The following is a 17,931-nucleotide window of genomic DNA, read 5'->3' as shown; positions in this document are numbered from 1 at the left end:
TTTAGCACCTTTATGCCCCCAAAATGCTATTTAATTAATGAAAATCATATGGGTTTACTGCATGAGAAGAAGTCTGCCCATTTTAACTGAATAATACTGGCGACATGTGAGAGAGGAGCAAGACCAAGCTTTAAAGGAAGCATGTGCAATTAACTTGTCTTCCAGCCATCGAATAAAATCTGCAATCTATACCCACTCAAAAGGTCAAAGATCTACTAACTGATTGGACAGACGTGAAATTCCTTACAAAGTTAGAAAATCGTGTCAAGATGACATTTTAAAATACAGCTATTAGCTAGGTTAGAGATAACATCGGTCTCTAAAAGTACAAACTTGCTTTTTCAGACGGTTTACCAAGTGCTGTGATGAACATCATTGCCAATGTGTCCGGCTGCCTGCCTTTCATGTTACCACCAAAATGCCCAAATACCTGCTTAGCAAATAAATACAGGTTAATCACCGGTGCCTGCAACAACAGGTATTTCCTGCACATTTCTTTACCTCATAATGTTATTCCCCCTCGAGACTGTAAGCTCCAAGTGGGCAACGGATGCGTCTACCAACTCCATTATATTTGACTCTTCCTGGCGTTTAGTACTGTGTTCCACACACAGTAAGTGTTTGATAAATTCAAATGATTGATTCTTAAGTAATTTATTTTCATATTTTCTAAGCCCTCCCATCCCCTACCTAACCTTTCCCCCTGCATTGCCTGTGTACTTGGGACTATATTGTACTGATACCCCAGTTCCGCAGCACGTATGAACATATCTTTATATATACTACTTGGGAAGCAGCATGGCTCAGTGGAAAGAGCCCGGGCTTGGAGTCAGAGGTCATGGGTTTGAATCCTGGCTCTGCCACTTGTCAGCTGTGTGACTGTGGGCAAGTCCCTTAACTTCTCGGTGCCTCAGTTACCTCATCTGTAAAATGGGGATTGACTGTGAGCCTCACGTGGGACAACCTGATTACCCTGTGTCTACCCCAGCGCTTAGAACAGTGCTCGGCACATAGTAAGCGCTTAACAAATACCAACATTATTATTATTAAAAGGGGGATTAACTGTGAGCCTCACGTGGGACAACCTGATCTCCCCCAGTGCTTAGAACAGTGCTCTGCACATAGTAAGTGCTTAACAAATGCCAACATTATTATTATATACTACTTCTAAATGATTTTAATGTCTGTCTCTTCCTGTAGACTGTTAGCTCCTTGTGGACAGGCACTGTGTCTATCAGTTCTATTATATTGCACTTTCTCGAGTGCCTGGTATAGTATTCTGTGTATAGAACACTAAGGCTAGGAAAAGTCCAGGGAAAAAGTCAAAGAGACAGACCAGCAGCTAGATGGATAGAGACCATAACAACGATGACAGAAGAAACGTCAGAAAGGTTGCGGATTATGGCGGAGGACGGGACGTTCTGGTCAAAGCAAATCCATGGAGTCACTATGAATCGGAAATGACTCGACGCCACATAATAAAAATAACAATAATAATTGTGTCGTTCTTTGAAATGAAATATCTGTTCACTGAAATTTTAAAAAAGAATAGAAATTTTGCTAAGGATCATCAATCCCCAAAGCATAGCCAGATCTTTCTGAACTATAGATTTTCATAAAAGCATCAATTAGCGTATTCATTCTGTTGTGCCATCCTGGTGAACTACTAAAATACAAAATAAATTAGAAGGAGAATCACTGATTAGGTAGTTAAATGAACATTCCTTTATTTTTAATTGACTGACATAGTGCTGTTCCGTGAGCAGTACTTTATGCGATTTCAATAAAGACAAACGAACTGTAACTAATTTGAACACTTTATTAAGCCGTACGCCAACGTTCGAGCGCTGAATCATTGCAGTTAATTACGAGCATTACAGTCCCATATAGCTTTGTAAATTGAGGCATTCTGATTAATGATGTATTAATAACCAAACTATTCCCTGTTTAGCATCTCTGCAGACATAATAACCTGCAGGTAATCCACTGAAGATCCACTCTCCTTTACCAAAATGTCACTCTGAAATCCTTCCCAGATTCTATATAAAAAGATGAATGATAGGATTAAAATTTCTTTTGGGGAATATTTCGAATCGCTTGTAACCAATAGGATTTGCAAGAATTGAATAATGCTGACATTAGAGCTGAAAAACAATAAAGAGTATTTCCTGGCTCTTGAATTCAATCTTTTACAACCAATCCTTCAGTGGTATTTTTGATCACTTAATGTGTGCAGGGCACTGATAACCTAATGCCTGAGAGGCCACCGCACTGTTTGTTGTGGGCAGAGAACGTGCTGGCTTATTGTGTATTGTACTCTCCCAAGCGCTTAGTAGAGTGCTCTGCACACAGCAAGCGCTCAGTAAATACGACTGAATGAACAAGCTGTAGTGTTGGTAGACACGATCTTATAATCTACCGGTTCTTTAGATCACTGGGTGTTTAATTATGTAGATCTATGGCACTATGAATTCATAAACCATACATTTTCAAACCTATACCATCTAACGTAGTATCCTGCATGGTTAGGTTGCTGTATCAACACAGATGTAAGAAGCTGGGGAAAACGGACAGTGTGAAATGAACCTTGGAAATTGAAGTAAGGCTTCGAGGCTTCCCTTTAAACGATATTAGAAACAAGGTCCACAGATCCTTGTGGAAAGATTAAGCGACACAGTTCTGATTCAACGCAAGGTATATATGTGGAATCTTGGTTCGCTGATCAGAAATCTTTTGGACTTAGTGTGCCTATCAGAAGAGATAAATAGATAAATGAAAACGGCATTTGAGCTCCTCTAAACCCACCCTCAGAATCAATTCAAAACCCCCTCCCCCTAATTCCCAGGGAATCTAATGGATAACGAGAAGATCTAGTGGGTTGATCCCTCAAAAACAATCCTTCAACCACAAACTGGCCAAATAATGATGCTAAAATATATATGAAAGCTTTTTCACCACACAAATTGCCATGCGCTTTCATCGCATGAAGTTCCTGGAATTATATTGAGCATTTCTTCCATCAAAGAGAATGCATTCATCCAACAGCATTTTTTGAGCTCCAACTCTGGGTAAGTCACCGTACTAGATACTTGGGAGAATATAATACATGAAAAAGCCACCATCCCTGGTCTTTATCAACCAGTCCATCAATCAGTGGTATTTATTGAGGACTGATTGTGTGCAGAGTAGTGTACTAAGCATTTGGAAGATTGCAGTACAGCAGAACTGGTAGGCATATTCCCTGCCTAGATGTGGGAGGCAGATATTAATATGAATAAATAAATTACAAATCTCTTTGTGGGCCTGGGAGTCAGAAGGACCTGAGTTCTAATCCCACCTCTGCCGCTTGTCTGCTGTGTGGCTTTGGGCAAGTCACTTCAATTTTCTGTGCCTCAGTTACCTCATCTGGAAAATAAGGATTAGAAGCAAATCAGGTTGGACACAGTCCCTGTCCTACATGGGGCTCACAGTCTTAATCTCCATTCTATAGATGAGGGAACTGAGGCAGGGCACAGAGAAGTGAAGTGGCTTCTCCAGGGCCACACAGCAGGCAGGTGACAGAGCTGCGATTAGAACCCACGACCTTCTGACCCCCAGGCCCCTGCTCTATCCACTAAGCCATGCTGCTTCCCAGACACTATATTGATGCCCCCCTCTAGACTATGACATTGTTGTGGGCAGGAAAGTGTCTATTATATTGTACTCTCCCAAGAACTTAGTATAATAAGTGCTCAATAGATGCAATTGAATGAACGCTTTTCCTAGTTTCACAAAATCAACAGTTCCAGGATCTTTTTTGAAAAGAAAAGGTACTGGTTATAAGAATGATTGGCGAGATCTGAGAATCCCTGAAAAATCGACTTTCAAGTCTCTCTTGTTTCCACAGGGCCAATCCCAGATGGGGAGGTTCTAACACAGCTCTAGCTCGATGGCTCCCCGCTGTTTACGAAGATGGAATCAGCCAGCCCAAAGGATGGAATCCCAGCACCTTATACAATGGATTTGCGTTGCCCATGGTGTGTATAACCCATCAACATTTGAGACTGTGGGACGGAGTTTGCATCTCATGCTGAGTTTCCCTTTCTTCCAAAGGCTGGCCCTAAAAACTGACCCTGACTATTTTTCCATAAATGCGAAAGCATCTTTAGCAATCCAAGAGCAAGATCTTCTTCCCATCATAGCCAGCGTGGAGGAATTGATCATAGTTCTTGTGGTTTCCCCACTGTTCATATGTTCTCATGCTGAGCATGTAGGTGGAGAACAGTATAACATATTGTGCAACACATGCAATAACTTCACGGACCAAACTCATGGACTGCCAAAGTGTCCACGGCATAGTGCAAGATGCAGGTCGTTAGGAATTAGGGGGCAAGAGCTAGGATAATCCATTTTTTAATGGTATTTTGTGAGCATTTGCTATCAGCCAGGCAATTTACTAAATTCTGCGGTAGATACAAGCTCAGACACAGTCCGCGTCCCCCATAAGGCTCACGGTCGTAATTCTCGTTTTTCAGATGAGGTAAGTGAGGCACAGAGAAGTTAAGAGACTTGCCCAGTGTCACACAGCAGAAAGGTGGCGGAGCTGGGATTAGAGCCCAGGTCCTTCTGACTCCTAGGACTGTGCTCTCCATGTACCCATTTGATTCCTATGGCAGTCTTCACTATGTGAGCCAACTTCTTCAGAATTGAGCATTTAGTACAGTGCTTGGCCCAAAGTAAGTGCTCAAAACATATGACTGATTGATTCCTTCCTGCTGAAATCGATATGCGAGACATTCTAACCGGTCCTTTGGCCAGAAACCTTCAGGCCTGTTGTCATGGCTCACTCAATCTCCACCATGGAGAGGTGAGGGTCAGAGTTTAGGGGTGTGATGTAGAGTTTCATACAGTTTGGGATAATAATAATTCCCCCGATTAGACCGTAAGCCCGTCAATGGGCAGGGACTGTCTCTATCCGTTGCCGATTTGCACATTCCAAGCGCTCAGTACAGTGCTCTGCACATAGTAAGTGCTCAATAAATACTATTGAATGAATGAATGAATAATAAAAATGAAAACAAGATGATTTAACTGAGAACTGGGCAATGAATTACATTAATCTCACTCTGTTCAACTGTATAATAATAACGATGGTATTTGTTAAGCGCTTACTATGTGCCAAGCACTGTTCTAAATACTGGGTTAGATATAAGGTAATCAGGTTGTCCCAAGTAGGGCTCACAGACCTAATCCCCATTTTACAGAAGAGGTAACTGAGGCCCAGCGAAGTTAAATGACTTGCCCAAAATCACACAGCGGACAAGTGGCGGAGCCGGGATTAGAATCCACGACCTCTGACTCCCAAGCCCGGGCTTTTTCCACTTTCCCAAGTGCTTAGAACAGTGCTCTGCACCCAGTAAGTGCTCAATAAATACCACTGATTGATTGACCGATTGGTCTCACATTTTCTCAGATCCATTAGTGAAAAGAACTGTCTAGAACTCAGAGTAGTTTCCTGCAGTATTTCAGCTGGTGTTGGATAAAAAATGATTAACTCCGGAAATCCCTCATTGAAATTTCGGCTCATTTAATTTTGAAAGCATGTGTTCAATCGCAATCTTTGATCCAAATTCATTTTACAAGATGACGCTCTTCAAATCTTTCTGATTGTTATCTTTCAATTGCAAGTGTTTATTGTACTTTCTTTTTAGCCTTCTGTGGTGAGCCTAATTGAAGAAGATAGAAGCAATAGATATACGGATTGACTTTAGTAAGAGTTTTGATTGGATAATGAATGAAATCCATAAATTTATCCATAAAAGGAAGCACAAAACACATTCGGATTACGACCGTGTAACTAACAGCAGATGAACCAAAACATTATCCTTCTCCACTATTAAAGCTCAGTTTGGCAGATAGCATTTTTTTTTTATGTCTGGTATTCCTTCTTCCTATTGTTTTGTTGGCATGTCCTATAAAGTAAACAGTCTTCACCACTCTAGGTACATGAATTCTCTCTCCTAGGTTCGGGAAGTGACGAGAACGATTATTCAGGCACCTAATGAAGCGGTCACGGAGGACAACCTGTATTCTGATATTATGATTGTGTGGGGACAATATATCGATCATGATATTGCATTCACTCCTCAAAGCACCAGTAAAGCTACATTTCTGGGAGGAGCGGACTGTGACCTGACGTGCGAAAATCAAAATCCATGTTATCCCATTCAGGTATGGTGCGAATTTGGATTCTGAGATAATCTCTTTTAAAGAAACATAATGATAATGATATTTGTTAAGTGCTTACTATGTACCACGCATCGTTCTAAGCGTGGGGGTAGATACTAGGTAATCAGGTTGTCCCACATGGGGCTCACAGTCTTCATTCCAATTTTACAGGTGAGGTAACAGAGGCACAGAGAAGTTAAGGGACTTGCCCAAAGTCACCCAGCTGACAAGCGGCGGAGCCAGGATTACAACCCACAACCTCTGATTGCCAAGCTCGTGCTCTTTCCTCTAAGCCACACTGCTTTTCTATAGTTACCAAAGAATCTAACTTCACTGTAAATATGTGGTCCAGGGTAAATCAATACAATGAATTCAAAAGGGGGAGAAACACTCAGAGAGACAGACAGAAAGAGAAAAACCAAAGAGACGGGGAGAGTCAGAAAGAGTGAGAGAAAATACATCAGTGAATAAGGATGTGTCTGTGTGTACAGGGAAGGTTTGACTTTGAAGATATTAGCCAAAAGACATTTTTAGTCAGGAAGTTTTTGCACTTTCCATTGTTTTTTCTCAGAGAACTGTGTCAAAAGGGATTCATAAATAATTCTCTTTCTAACCTGGCATTTAGTTTTATGTCTGAAGTGTCAACATGTATCTGTGAAAAATATGATCTTTTTTTTGATGGGGGGGGGTGAGAGCAGATTTTTGACAGGGAAAATGAATCCGCTATCCCTCTCATGCAGCATGGGGGAAAACCGTGACGCTCCAGACCCTGATGAGTTTGATGGAGAGCTAGGAGGGGATTGCAAGTTTCTTCAACAACTTATTAGAATTTATGTTTTAGCCCCACTCTCCCTTAATATTTTATTTTTAAAAGTGGATACATTTTCTCTCTCCCCGGAGGGGCAGGGGGCCTTTTGGAAAGAGGATGGAACTGAGGGTTGGGAGATGTAGATTCAATTTCCCTACTCTGTCACTGGCCTACTGTGTGAACCTGGGGAATTCACTTCACCTCTTTGAGCCTCAGTTTCCTCATTTGTAAAATGGAGATAAAATAGAGTGTACGGTCTTGGGGTCTGCTAATTCTGTTGTATTGTCTTCTCCCAAGCACTTAGCAGAGAGCCTTGCATATGGTAAGTGCTCAGTAAATGCCATCGATTGAGCACAGAGAAGCAGCACGGCATAGTGGCTAGAGCATGGGCCTGAGAGTCAGGAGGTAATGGGTTCCAATCCGGGCTCTGCCACTTGTCTGCTCTGTGACCTTGGGCAAATCACTTCACTTCTCTGTGCCTCAGTTCCCTCATCTATAGTATGGGGATGAAGACTGTGAGCCCCTTGAGGGACAGCTTGTGTCCAACCTGATTTCCTTGTATCTACCCCAGGGCGTAGAACAGTGGTTGCTACATAGTAAATACTTAACAATGGCCATAATATTATTATTATTTCTAGACAGGTTTTAAGCACACACGACTACCCCTCAGGCCCCGATATGAAATTTATTTGAGGCATGTTTTATATCTTGGATTCCTGATTGCATCCATAAATTTTTCCAAGTCCAAAACCCCAATCCAATCTCATCAACTAGTTTATCCAGAGGGGCTTGAGCTCTCTCAACTGTGATAATTTGGAGGATACCTTATCTCATTTAATTTAGCTTAAATTTGTACAAAGACCTAAAACCATTTAGGTATTGATCAGAGAGTTTAAAATTAAGAAAGTGTAAAATGTAACATCCACTTTATTCCCGGGAAATAATCTCTGTGTTGCCTCTTAATGCTCCATGTGCACTGTTCATCTCTACCCCGATCAATCATTGGTATTTATTGAGAACATACTGTGTGCAGAGCACTGTACTAAGTGTTCGGGAGAGGACAATCTAACAGAGTTGATAGACACGTTCCTTGCCCATGAGGAGCTTACCCCAGTGATGCAGATCTAGAACTTTACATGGTCATACTTCCTGCCTTTAATTCTCCTAATATAGTGATAGTATTTATCAAGCACGTTTCTGTTCCAAAGCACATTGCCAAGTGCTGGGGCAGACACAAGAAAATCAGATCGGAAACAGCCTCCGTCTGGCATAGGGATCACATTCTAGGAAGGAGGGAAAGCAGGAGTCATTGCCATTTTACAAATGAGTAAACTGAGGCCCAGATAAATTAAGTCACTTGCTCAAGGTCACTCAGCCGACTAATAACAAGAGCAGAGACCCAGTGTCCTGATCCCTCAAACCATATTCCATCCTTGCGGTTTTCTCCATCTCATGTGATTTCCTCAAAGAAGTTAAATTTCATTTTATTCACCCAGGTAGAAATCGGGATTCTAAAATACAATATTTATTTCACTCAATCGCACATTGAGCTTGTTACGGAAAACTGGACACGGATGATAGTGTTACATTAATTATGTGCTCAGTGTTATTCTGTATGAAAGGAATTCACCTCAAACTGCACACCGATACTTCCAGAACGATGGAGATCCTCCCTTCCGTATGGACACTAGGGAAGCCTCATTTGCCCACTTAGCCTTTGGATGCATAAAATTCATCACCCAAAAAAGCACAACTTCATTAATCTTAGGTTTTTTTCATTCTGAATTAAAATTGCAGTGCATGGAAAAATCCACCAACTCTTGGTTTTATCATCCTCTCTGTTAACTAAATCAAGATGAGTTGGAAGGTGTGGATTTGGATTTGAAAGGGAGAGGTCTTGTTTTGGTAGCTGAAAAGGAGAAAGTAAAACCAGGTGATGTATAAAGTCCTGTGTGTTTGGCCAAGATCAAGCCCCCTGGGAGGTTATCTGGCTCCGCCACTTGTCTGCTTGCGAGACCTTGGGCCAGTCACTTAACTTCTCTGGGCCTCATTTCCCCCACTTGTCTGTTGTGTGACTTTGGGCCAGTCACTCAACTTCTCTGGAACTCAGTTCTCTCATCTGTAAAATGGGGTTGAAGACAGTGAGCCCCGTGCGGGACAGGGACTGAGTCCAACTCAATTATCTTGTATCTACCCCAGCGCTTAAAACAGTGCTTGGCACATAATAAGCACTTAACAAATACCACGATCATCATTTAAAATATTATATCGGTGAGGGGAACCATTAGACATTTTTGGCTCCTTATCCTGATAAGTATCAATAGCTTAAGCAAAGATACTGACATGACTTCAATTTAGGTTATTAGAACCACAGCATGTCAAATAAGAAAATAATGAGTTGCTAATAACAATAATAATGATGGTATTTGTTAAGGCACTTACTATTTGCCAGGCATTGACAGGTTGGGGTGTCTACAAGCAAATCAAGTTGGACACGGTCCCGGTCCCATGTGGGGTTCACAGTCTCAATCCCCATTTTGCAGATGAGGGAACAGAGAAGTGAAGTGAATTGTCCGGGGTCACACAGCAGACAAGTGGCAGAGGCAGGATTAGAATCCATGACCTTCTGACTTCCACGTCCGTGCTCTATCCACTATGCCAGGCTGCTTCCTCAACTTGCTTGTTGCTAGCGTTATTTTCCATTCATTCAATAGTATTTATTGAGCGCTTACTATGTGCAGAGCACTGTACTAAGCGCTTGGATTCCACTGAAGTCTTCTGTCTTCTTTCCCTTCATTCAAGGCCTCCTTTCCTTCCAACTTGATTTCCTCAAAACCCTCCACCAACCGTCTTTCGTCTAGTAGAGACACACCTGAGGAGTTTTTACAAAAATATGTAATCCTCATCATCAGGATGAACAGCATTAGCTGATCTTCGCTGTTTCTAAAGACAGTTGTTTGGGGAAACCCCGAAGAAAATGAACCGATGGCCAATTCGCTTACATTCTAACAGGAAAGACAAGTTGGCACATAGTGATTAACCAATAGGTAAAGAAGCTTAAGAATAGATCGAAATAATTAACAATGGCCAGTTCTTCCTATTAGAAAAGCACAACACTGGAAGGCAGGAGACCTAATCCTAATCCTCTGCCACTTCCCTGCTTTTTAACCTTGGACAAGTCACTTATCTTCTCTGTGCCTTGGTTTCCTCATATATAAAATGGAGATTAAATACCTGCCAGAAAATACAGGGACTGTGTTTGACCTGATTTTCTTGCACTTTCCTTAGCGCTGAGCACGGAACTAAGCCCTTGACATTTAGACTGTAAACTTATTGTGGGCAGGAAACATGTCTTCCAACTTTATTGTACTCTCCCAAGCACTTAGTACAGCGCTCTACACACAGTAGATTCTCAATAAATACCACTGATTGACTGATTTAGAAACGTGCATTGCCAAAAACCACATCTGAGAAAACGATTTTTTAAACCAATGGCAATAGATTTTGAAAGCTAAGAAAGAGGTGGTAATACTGCATAGGTGTTCTAATCTTTCTGATTTTTTTATGAAATCTTCACTAAATCGATCGAAAAGAATTAGATGCAGTTTTGTCATTCAAACTGGGTTTCCAAAACAAATAGTCCTTAGATTTGATGTTTCAACAAACACCACACTGCTCTCTTCAGTCCTAGGAAGGAGAACAATTTATAATTTATCTAGAGCTATTCCATGATGCTAAAGATGGTTGTCTAGAAAAGGTTCTCACGAAGCAACCAACAAGAGGCCCTTCAGAACTGGCAATGTCTCTCTCCCCCTCTAGACTTAAGGCTCTTCTCATACTGTAAATGTATCATACTGAAATCTATCATATTGTATTTTCCCAAGACCTTAATACAGTGCTGTGCACACAGTAAGTCCTCAATAAATATCATTGGATAGACTGATTGGAAGAGGTCTTAGAATTTTAAAGGAAAGACAAACACTGAGGGAAAGTAATATTATGAAAGTGACAAATTGATTTGTTGCGTTTGTCAACTGAGTTCCCAAGAGACAGGGAAGCGAGGTTGCATTCCCATTGAAATTACTTTTCTTAATACAAGTGATTTTTGAGTGAGTCTGAACTCATTTTAAAGAAGCTGTGTCTATTTGAAGAGTACTGTATTGATTTTCATTTCAAAAAGCAGCATGTCAGCTTGTCTTGCAGGTCACAAAATCCCAGAGTAGAAAATGTTCTAGGGTTGTTTTTTTTTTTCATTTTTCTTCCTGATCCCTAATGTTGACAATTGTTGTCACCCCTGTGAGTTTCACTTGCACAGTTTTGAGAAACAAGTTCTGTCTTCCTGAATTCCAAAGCAGACATTTTGAGATGGCTGATCTCTCTTGAGATTGCCTGGGACTTTTTCATTCTTTCATTCACTCATTCAGTTGTATTTATTGGGAGCTTAACTGTGTGCAGAGCACTGTACTGTGGTCATCTCCTTGAGGGCAGGGAATCACATTTACTAATTGCATTATACTTTCTCAGGGTTCGGTACAGTGCTCTACTGAAATTATAGATTATAGATCATTTCATTATACCAGCTGGATGGATAGAGACCATACCAACGATAACAGAAGAACCATTAAAAAAGTTGTGGATTATGGCAGAGGGCAGGCCATTCTGGGGAAAGTATACCATGGAGTCGCTATGAATCGGAAACGACTCGACGACACAATAACAATAATAATAATGATGTCTGTCTCCCCCTTTAGACTATATGCTCGTTGTGGGCAGGGAATGTGTCTGCCAACTGGGTTGTATTTTTCTCTCCCGAGTGCTTAGGAGAGTGTTCTCCACATAATAAGCACTAAATAACTACCAGTGGTGATGACGATGTTGATGTACTACACAGAATAAGTGCTCAACAAATACCATTGACTGATTGATGGATTCAAGCGATCGCATTTATTGAGCACTTAATGTATTAATTGGAAGAGTACACTATAACAGAGTTGGTGTCCAGAAAACCAACTCATTCATTCATTCAGTCATTCACTAGTATTCATTGAGCGCTTACTATGTGCAGAGCACTGTACTAAGCGCTTGCAATGTACAATTCGGCAACAGAGACAATCCCTGCCCAATGACGGGCTTACAGTCTAATAGACGTTGACAAGCCATGGAAATAATTTGGAAAAGTCCAATGGTGTGCTTTTTAGCCTTTGACTGAAAAATGAGCTTTCTTTTCTAAGATCGAAACAGCAGGGCTAATCCTCCGGCTCAGACTTTGATTTTCAGTCAGTCGTGTTTCTTGAACGTTCACTGGGTTAACGGAGGTAGAATTTGCAATTTCTTTTTGAAAACTAAGAATCTGAAGCATCTCACTTCTCCCCCAGCTCCCGTCCAACGATAGCTTGTCAACACGTATGGACTGCCTGCCCTTTTTCCGCTCATCTCCCGCATGTGGCACCGGAGACCAAGGAGCCATCTTTCAAAACCTCTCCACATCCAACCCCAGGGAGCAGATCAATGGACTGACGTCATTCCTCGATGCCTCCACGGTTTACGGCAGCACACCCGCTCTGGAAAAGAAGCTGAGGAATTGGACTCACGATGAAGGTCTCCTTAGGGTAAATCTGCAGTTCTCCGACCAGGGCCGGGCATACCTGCCTTTCGTCTCCCGGGTCCCTTCTCCGTGTGCCCAAGCTCGGGACACCGATCGAGCGGAAAGAATCGAATGCTTTATGGCTGGGGACGGTCGGTCCAGTGAAGTAATTTCCCTGACCGCTTTGCACACTCTCTGGTTGAGAGAACACAATCGCCTGGCCAAAGCCCTGAAGCAAATCAATCCTCACTGGACCTCTGAAACCCTCTACCAGGAAGCTCGGAAAATCGTGGGGGCCCTTCACCAGGTAGGGTTCCGGGGCTCTTGATATTGAAGTTCATTCATTCAATCACTCGTATTTATAGAGCGCCTTTACTGTGTGCGAAGCGCTGTGCCAAGTCCTTCGGAGAGTACGATATTAGCTTGGGTAATTGTGTGTCCACTGGAAGTCCTTTAATTCATTCAGTCGTATTTACTGAGCGCTTACTGTGTGCGGAGTACTGAACTAAACACTTAGGAGAGTGGACAGGGAATGTCCCTCTTTATTGTTTATTTACCCATTCGAGCGTATTTATTGAGTGCTTACTGTGTCCAAAGGCTTAGTACAGTGTTGTGCACACAGTGAGCACTTAATAAACACGAATGAATGAACAGACACATTCTCTGCCCACAACAAGCTTACAGTCCAGAAAGGAATGAATGAATAACTACGATTGAACAAACATTTTTCTTGGAATCTTCCTTGTCGGCAGGGAATATGTATTTTGCTTCTCTTTCATTTTCCCGAATTCTCTGCACCTTGTGAGCGTTCAATAAAAGCCACTGACTGACTGAACAGTTGATGTACCTACCCACCAGCCAATTGGAATAGGATAGCTGCAGATCTTGGAGCGATTTTGGAAGCTTAAATGGTGTGGTTTGGTAGGTGTTTAGTGAGTGAGAAGAATATATGCTTATCAAGTGGGACTACTTAGTTGTGCATTATAAGCAGCACTTTTAATCCTTCTGTCAGCCCTGCTGTTAGTTCTGTGGAAATAATAATAGTAGCGGTAATTGTATTTATTGAGAAAAAGGAGAAATATTACTCCAGTTGTGACTGTTGGAGCCATGCTTCTGACCAAATAGTCAAATAGGGCATTAATAATAACAGGAAGGAGAAGAAGAAGAAGAAACTCATTTTGCAAGATGCACTGGACCAGTGACAATCCTAAAATATAGCTAGCTAACATTGGTGAAGTCCAAAACCTTTATCAAGGTAACCAACCTACTGGATCATGGCAGCACAGTATAGGATTGGAAGCAGCACGGCCTGGGGAAGCAATCATTCATCACTCGGTCATATTTGTTGAGCACTTACTATGTGCAGAGCACTCTGTTAAGCGCTTGGGAGAGTACAGTACAACAGTAAACGGAAACATCACCTGCCCGCGATGAGCCTAGCCGACAAAGCACGGGCCCAGGAGTCAGAGGATCTGGGTTCTAATCTCAGGTCAGCCACTCGTCTGCTGTTGTAAACTTGGGTAAGTCACTTAACTTCTCTGGGCCTCAGTTACATCATCTGCAAAATGGCGATCTTATCCTATTCCCTCCTTAGACTGTGAGCCACACGTGGGACGGGGACTGTGTCCGACCTGATTATCTTGTATGCATCCCAGCGCTTAGTACAGTTCTTGGCACATAGAAAGCTCTTAACAAGCACCACTATCATTAGGAGTAATTTTATTATTTGGGCATAAATGGTTCATTCTCGGTGTCCCGGCAGGCGTAATAATAATGACAATGACAATGATGATGGCGGTTTTTGTTAAGCTCTTACTATGTCAGACACTGTACTAAGCGCTGGGGTGGATACAGGCAAATCGAGTTGTACACGGTCACTGTCCCAAGTGGGGCTCACAGTCTTGATCCCCATTTGATAGATAAGTTAACTGAAGCCCAGAGAAGTGAAGCGACTCTGTATACAAGTGGCAGAGCCGGGATTAGAACCCTCGACCTTCTGACACCCAGATCCGGCCTCTAGCCACTGCGTCATGCCATTTCTCTGAATAAGACTGATGGGGTGAGAGAGGGTGAGTGACGGTGTGAAAATAACTAGGGCGCTCCACAATTCTTTCATCGGGGTTCTCAGGTTTGAAGTGTAGAGATTGAGGATCACCTGTCATTCCTGAAGGGAGACTTCATCCATCCTTTTGTCAGTTCAACTTGTTATTCTTCTAAACCTAAGACCTGACATTTACTGTAATGTACTATCACTCAGCAGGATATGATACTTGATTAGTCAATTTAAATGTGCATTCATAGAAATTATAGCAATTGCTATAATTGTTATTTGCTATGAGCCAAGTACTGTATTAAGCCTGGGGGTACCTACGAGATAATCATTTTTGGACACAATCCCCTGCCCCTCAGGGCGCTCACAACCTAAGGGGTGTGTGGGGTGGGGGGTGGGGGGGCAAGAACAGATAATCACATCCCACTGTACAGTTGGGGAAACTGAGGCACAGTTAAAAGACTTGTCCAGGGTCATCTAGCCGGCAAGCGGCAGAACCAGAATTAGAACTCAAGACTCCTGATTCAGAGGCCCGGACCCTTTTGATTTGACCACTCCGCTTCCTTACAAGAAACATTAATGCTCTCTTGTCTTTTCCATTTTTATTAACAGGGACAAGTTATGGGCAAAGGATGACCCAAGGGAGCCTTCCTATTTTTAATGTTTAAATATATTCTGATACATTAAGTTCCCATTTCGACCCTCAAAATAGCCTTTAAGTGTTCATTCCCACAAGGCGTGTACCCAAAATTGTCGGTACAATTTGTTTCTCTCAATAATTTGGTCCTCTCTGTCTTAAACGGATTCATATGTCCACACCATACAAAAGATAATCCATCGACAATTAGGCCTGTTACTCTTAGTTAAATTCAGTGTATTTTTTGAGAGAGCGAGGATTATGTTTCCTGCCCACTTCTAAGCTAATTGAGTCGCATCAATGAGGGCTTGAGTGAAATAGCTGGGATGCAATCACGCCTGATGGATCTCAAGTGAGTAAGAGTGTTTTAAGACACAAAAACTAAGAAGGAGGTTTAGAAGAAGAAATCAGATAAACCTGTAAATTATAGAGAGCGGGCAAGAAGGCTAATTTTCTCATCCCGGTTTAAAAACCGATGATTTAAACACACAATAGGTCCTTTCTTGAAAGAATGAATTTAAGCAAAATGCCATGCCCCCGTGAAGGAGATTGCAGGAGATTGAGACAACTTTATGGATAAAGCTAATAAAAGCAAGGAATTGACTCCCCTTACCCAAAGTGGTAGAGCTCGAATGAAGCCGACACAATAGTTTTAGTGAGATTGTAAGGAACAGGTTAGAGTGATCAACATCAAGGGCATTTAAAAAAGGAACAGTTTGATTTCAAACTGGAAATTATTATTTGACTAAAAAATGGAATGCTGTGATTAAGATTGGCTCCTGTTGATTTTGCTCTCTAATATGCTTTTTCAATTAATACAATTGAGCATTCACACCGTGTCTCTCCCACTCTTTTCAATCCCTCAAAATTGGAAATATCTCACCTCCGGAGCTCTGAGAGCTTCACCGCTTCAAACGCCAAGACATTTTTGATCCGGAATGATTTTTCCTCTCCTGCTTCTAGATAATCATTACTTGTCTTCCTTTTCCTTGCATCACTCTTCATGCTTTGGTTTCTCAACTTGGAGTCTTTAAATCACCGCAATTATTTTTCACATTTTCCGGTTTCATCTCGGAGGTTTTTTTTTTTAAAATTCATGTTTATTACCAGTATCTTCTCCTCCTCCAGAGTGTGAACTAGTGAGCAGGGAATGTGTCTACCTACTCTGTTGTACTATACTCTCCCAAGCACTTAGTAGAGTGCTCTGCATGCAGCTGGTGCTCAATAAATACCACCGATGGATGGACTGATTAAATACCAAATAAGAAGTTGCATGTAATGAACTGGTAAAATCCCCACTGTACTTTGATTTTAAAACATACGATGTGTTGGATGCAGTTCCACCTCTCTAGATTATATAAACTCATGTGGGCAGGGAACATGACTCTACCAATTATGTTGTACTGTGCTCCGTGGCTCAGTGGAAAGAGCTTGGGCTTCAGAGTCAGAGGTCATGGGTTCGACTCCCGGCTCTGCCACTTGTCGGCTGCGTGACTGTGGGCGAGTCACTTAACTTCTCTGTGCCTCAGTTACCTCATCTATAAAATGGGGATTAACTGTGAGCCTCACATGGGACAACCTAATTACCCTGTATCTCCCCCAGCGCTTAGAACAGTGCTCGGCACGTAGTAAGCGCTTAACAAATACCAACATTATTACAACAGTGCTCTGCACACAGTAAGCGTGCAATGAATGCCACTGATTGATTCATTGATTGATCTCCCTCCATTCCAGTTGACTAATGCTTATTACTCAATGGCATATAATAGTAGCCACTTCATTCTCTTTTAATCAAGGCTATCCCAACTCCCATCCTTTATTTCAAATTTGAGCTATATAAAAAAAATTAATAATAATTGTGGTATTTAAGTGCTTACTATGTGCCAGAGACTCTACTAAGCGTTGGGTGGATACAAGGAAATCAGGTTGGACACATTCCCTGTCCCAGGCAGGGATCACAGTCTCAATCTCACTGTAGTAAGGCTGTAATAAGGCTTCCTTTGCCTTGCATCACTCTTCATGCTCTGGTTTTTCAACTTGGAGTCTTTAAATCACCTCCATCAGTCCCAGAGAGGTGAAGTGACTTGACCAAGGTCCCACAACAGAAACTGGCGGAGTCAGGATTAGAACACATTACCTTAGAACATATAACGCATCACATTAGAACACATAACACATTACAGAGAAGCAGCATGGCTGGGTGGAAAGAGCACGGGCTTGGCAGTCAGAGGTCATGGGTTTGCATCCCAGCTCCGCCACTTGTCAGCTGTGTGGCTTTGGGCAAGTCACTTCACTTCTCTGTGCCTCAGTTATCCCATCTGTAAAATGGGGATTAAGACTGTGAGCCCCACGTGGGACAACTTGATCACCTTGTATCCTCCCCGGCGCTTAGAACAGTGCTTTGCACATAGTAAGCGCTTAACAAATGCCATCATCATCATTACCTTCTGACTCCCAGGCCAGTGCTCTATCCACTGTGCCATGTTGCTTCTCTATATTATATCACCGACAATGTGATTTGATGAAAATGTGCTACTGCATTTTAATCATGTCAATGTTCAATTTAAAGGAAATTCCTAGGTCATTGGAAAACGGTTATAGTTGGGGAATAAGAAGGATATGTTAACCTTTTAGTGCTGAATTCA

At 42.0% G+C, this 17,931-nt stretch overlaps 1 protein-coding gene across 1 annotated transcript in view; it reads left to right on the top strand.

The window, feature by feature from the left end:
• Window positions 1-17,931, top strand: part of TPO (thyroid peroxidase) — an 80,963-nt gene that overhangs the window by 15,788 nt on the left and 47,244 nt on the right. Inside the window, exons 5-8 of the mRNA XM_039910147.1 lie at window positions 346-478; window positions 3,887-4,016; window positions 6,004-6,210; window positions 12,391-12,906. Coding sequence (XP_039766081.1) covers window positions 346-478; window positions 3,887-4,016; window positions 6,004-6,210; window positions 12,391-12,906 — 986 coding nt within the window. The remainder of the gene's footprint in view (window positions 1-345; window positions 479-3,886; window positions 4,017-6,003; window positions 6,211-12,390; window positions 12,907-17,931) is intronic.

Source organism: Ornithorhynchus anatinus, chromosome X1 (genome assembly GCF_004115215.2).
Source record: "Ornithorhynchus anatinus isolate Pmale09 chromosome X1, mOrnAna1.pri.v4, whole genome shotgun sequence".
Lineage (NCBI taxonomy): Eukaryota > Metazoa > Chordata > Mammalia > Monotremata > Ornithorhynchidae > Ornithorhynchus > Ornithorhynchus anatinus.
The sequence above is the reverse complement of the archived record's forward strand: the minus strand, read 5'-3'. Positions and strand labels throughout refer to the sequence as shown.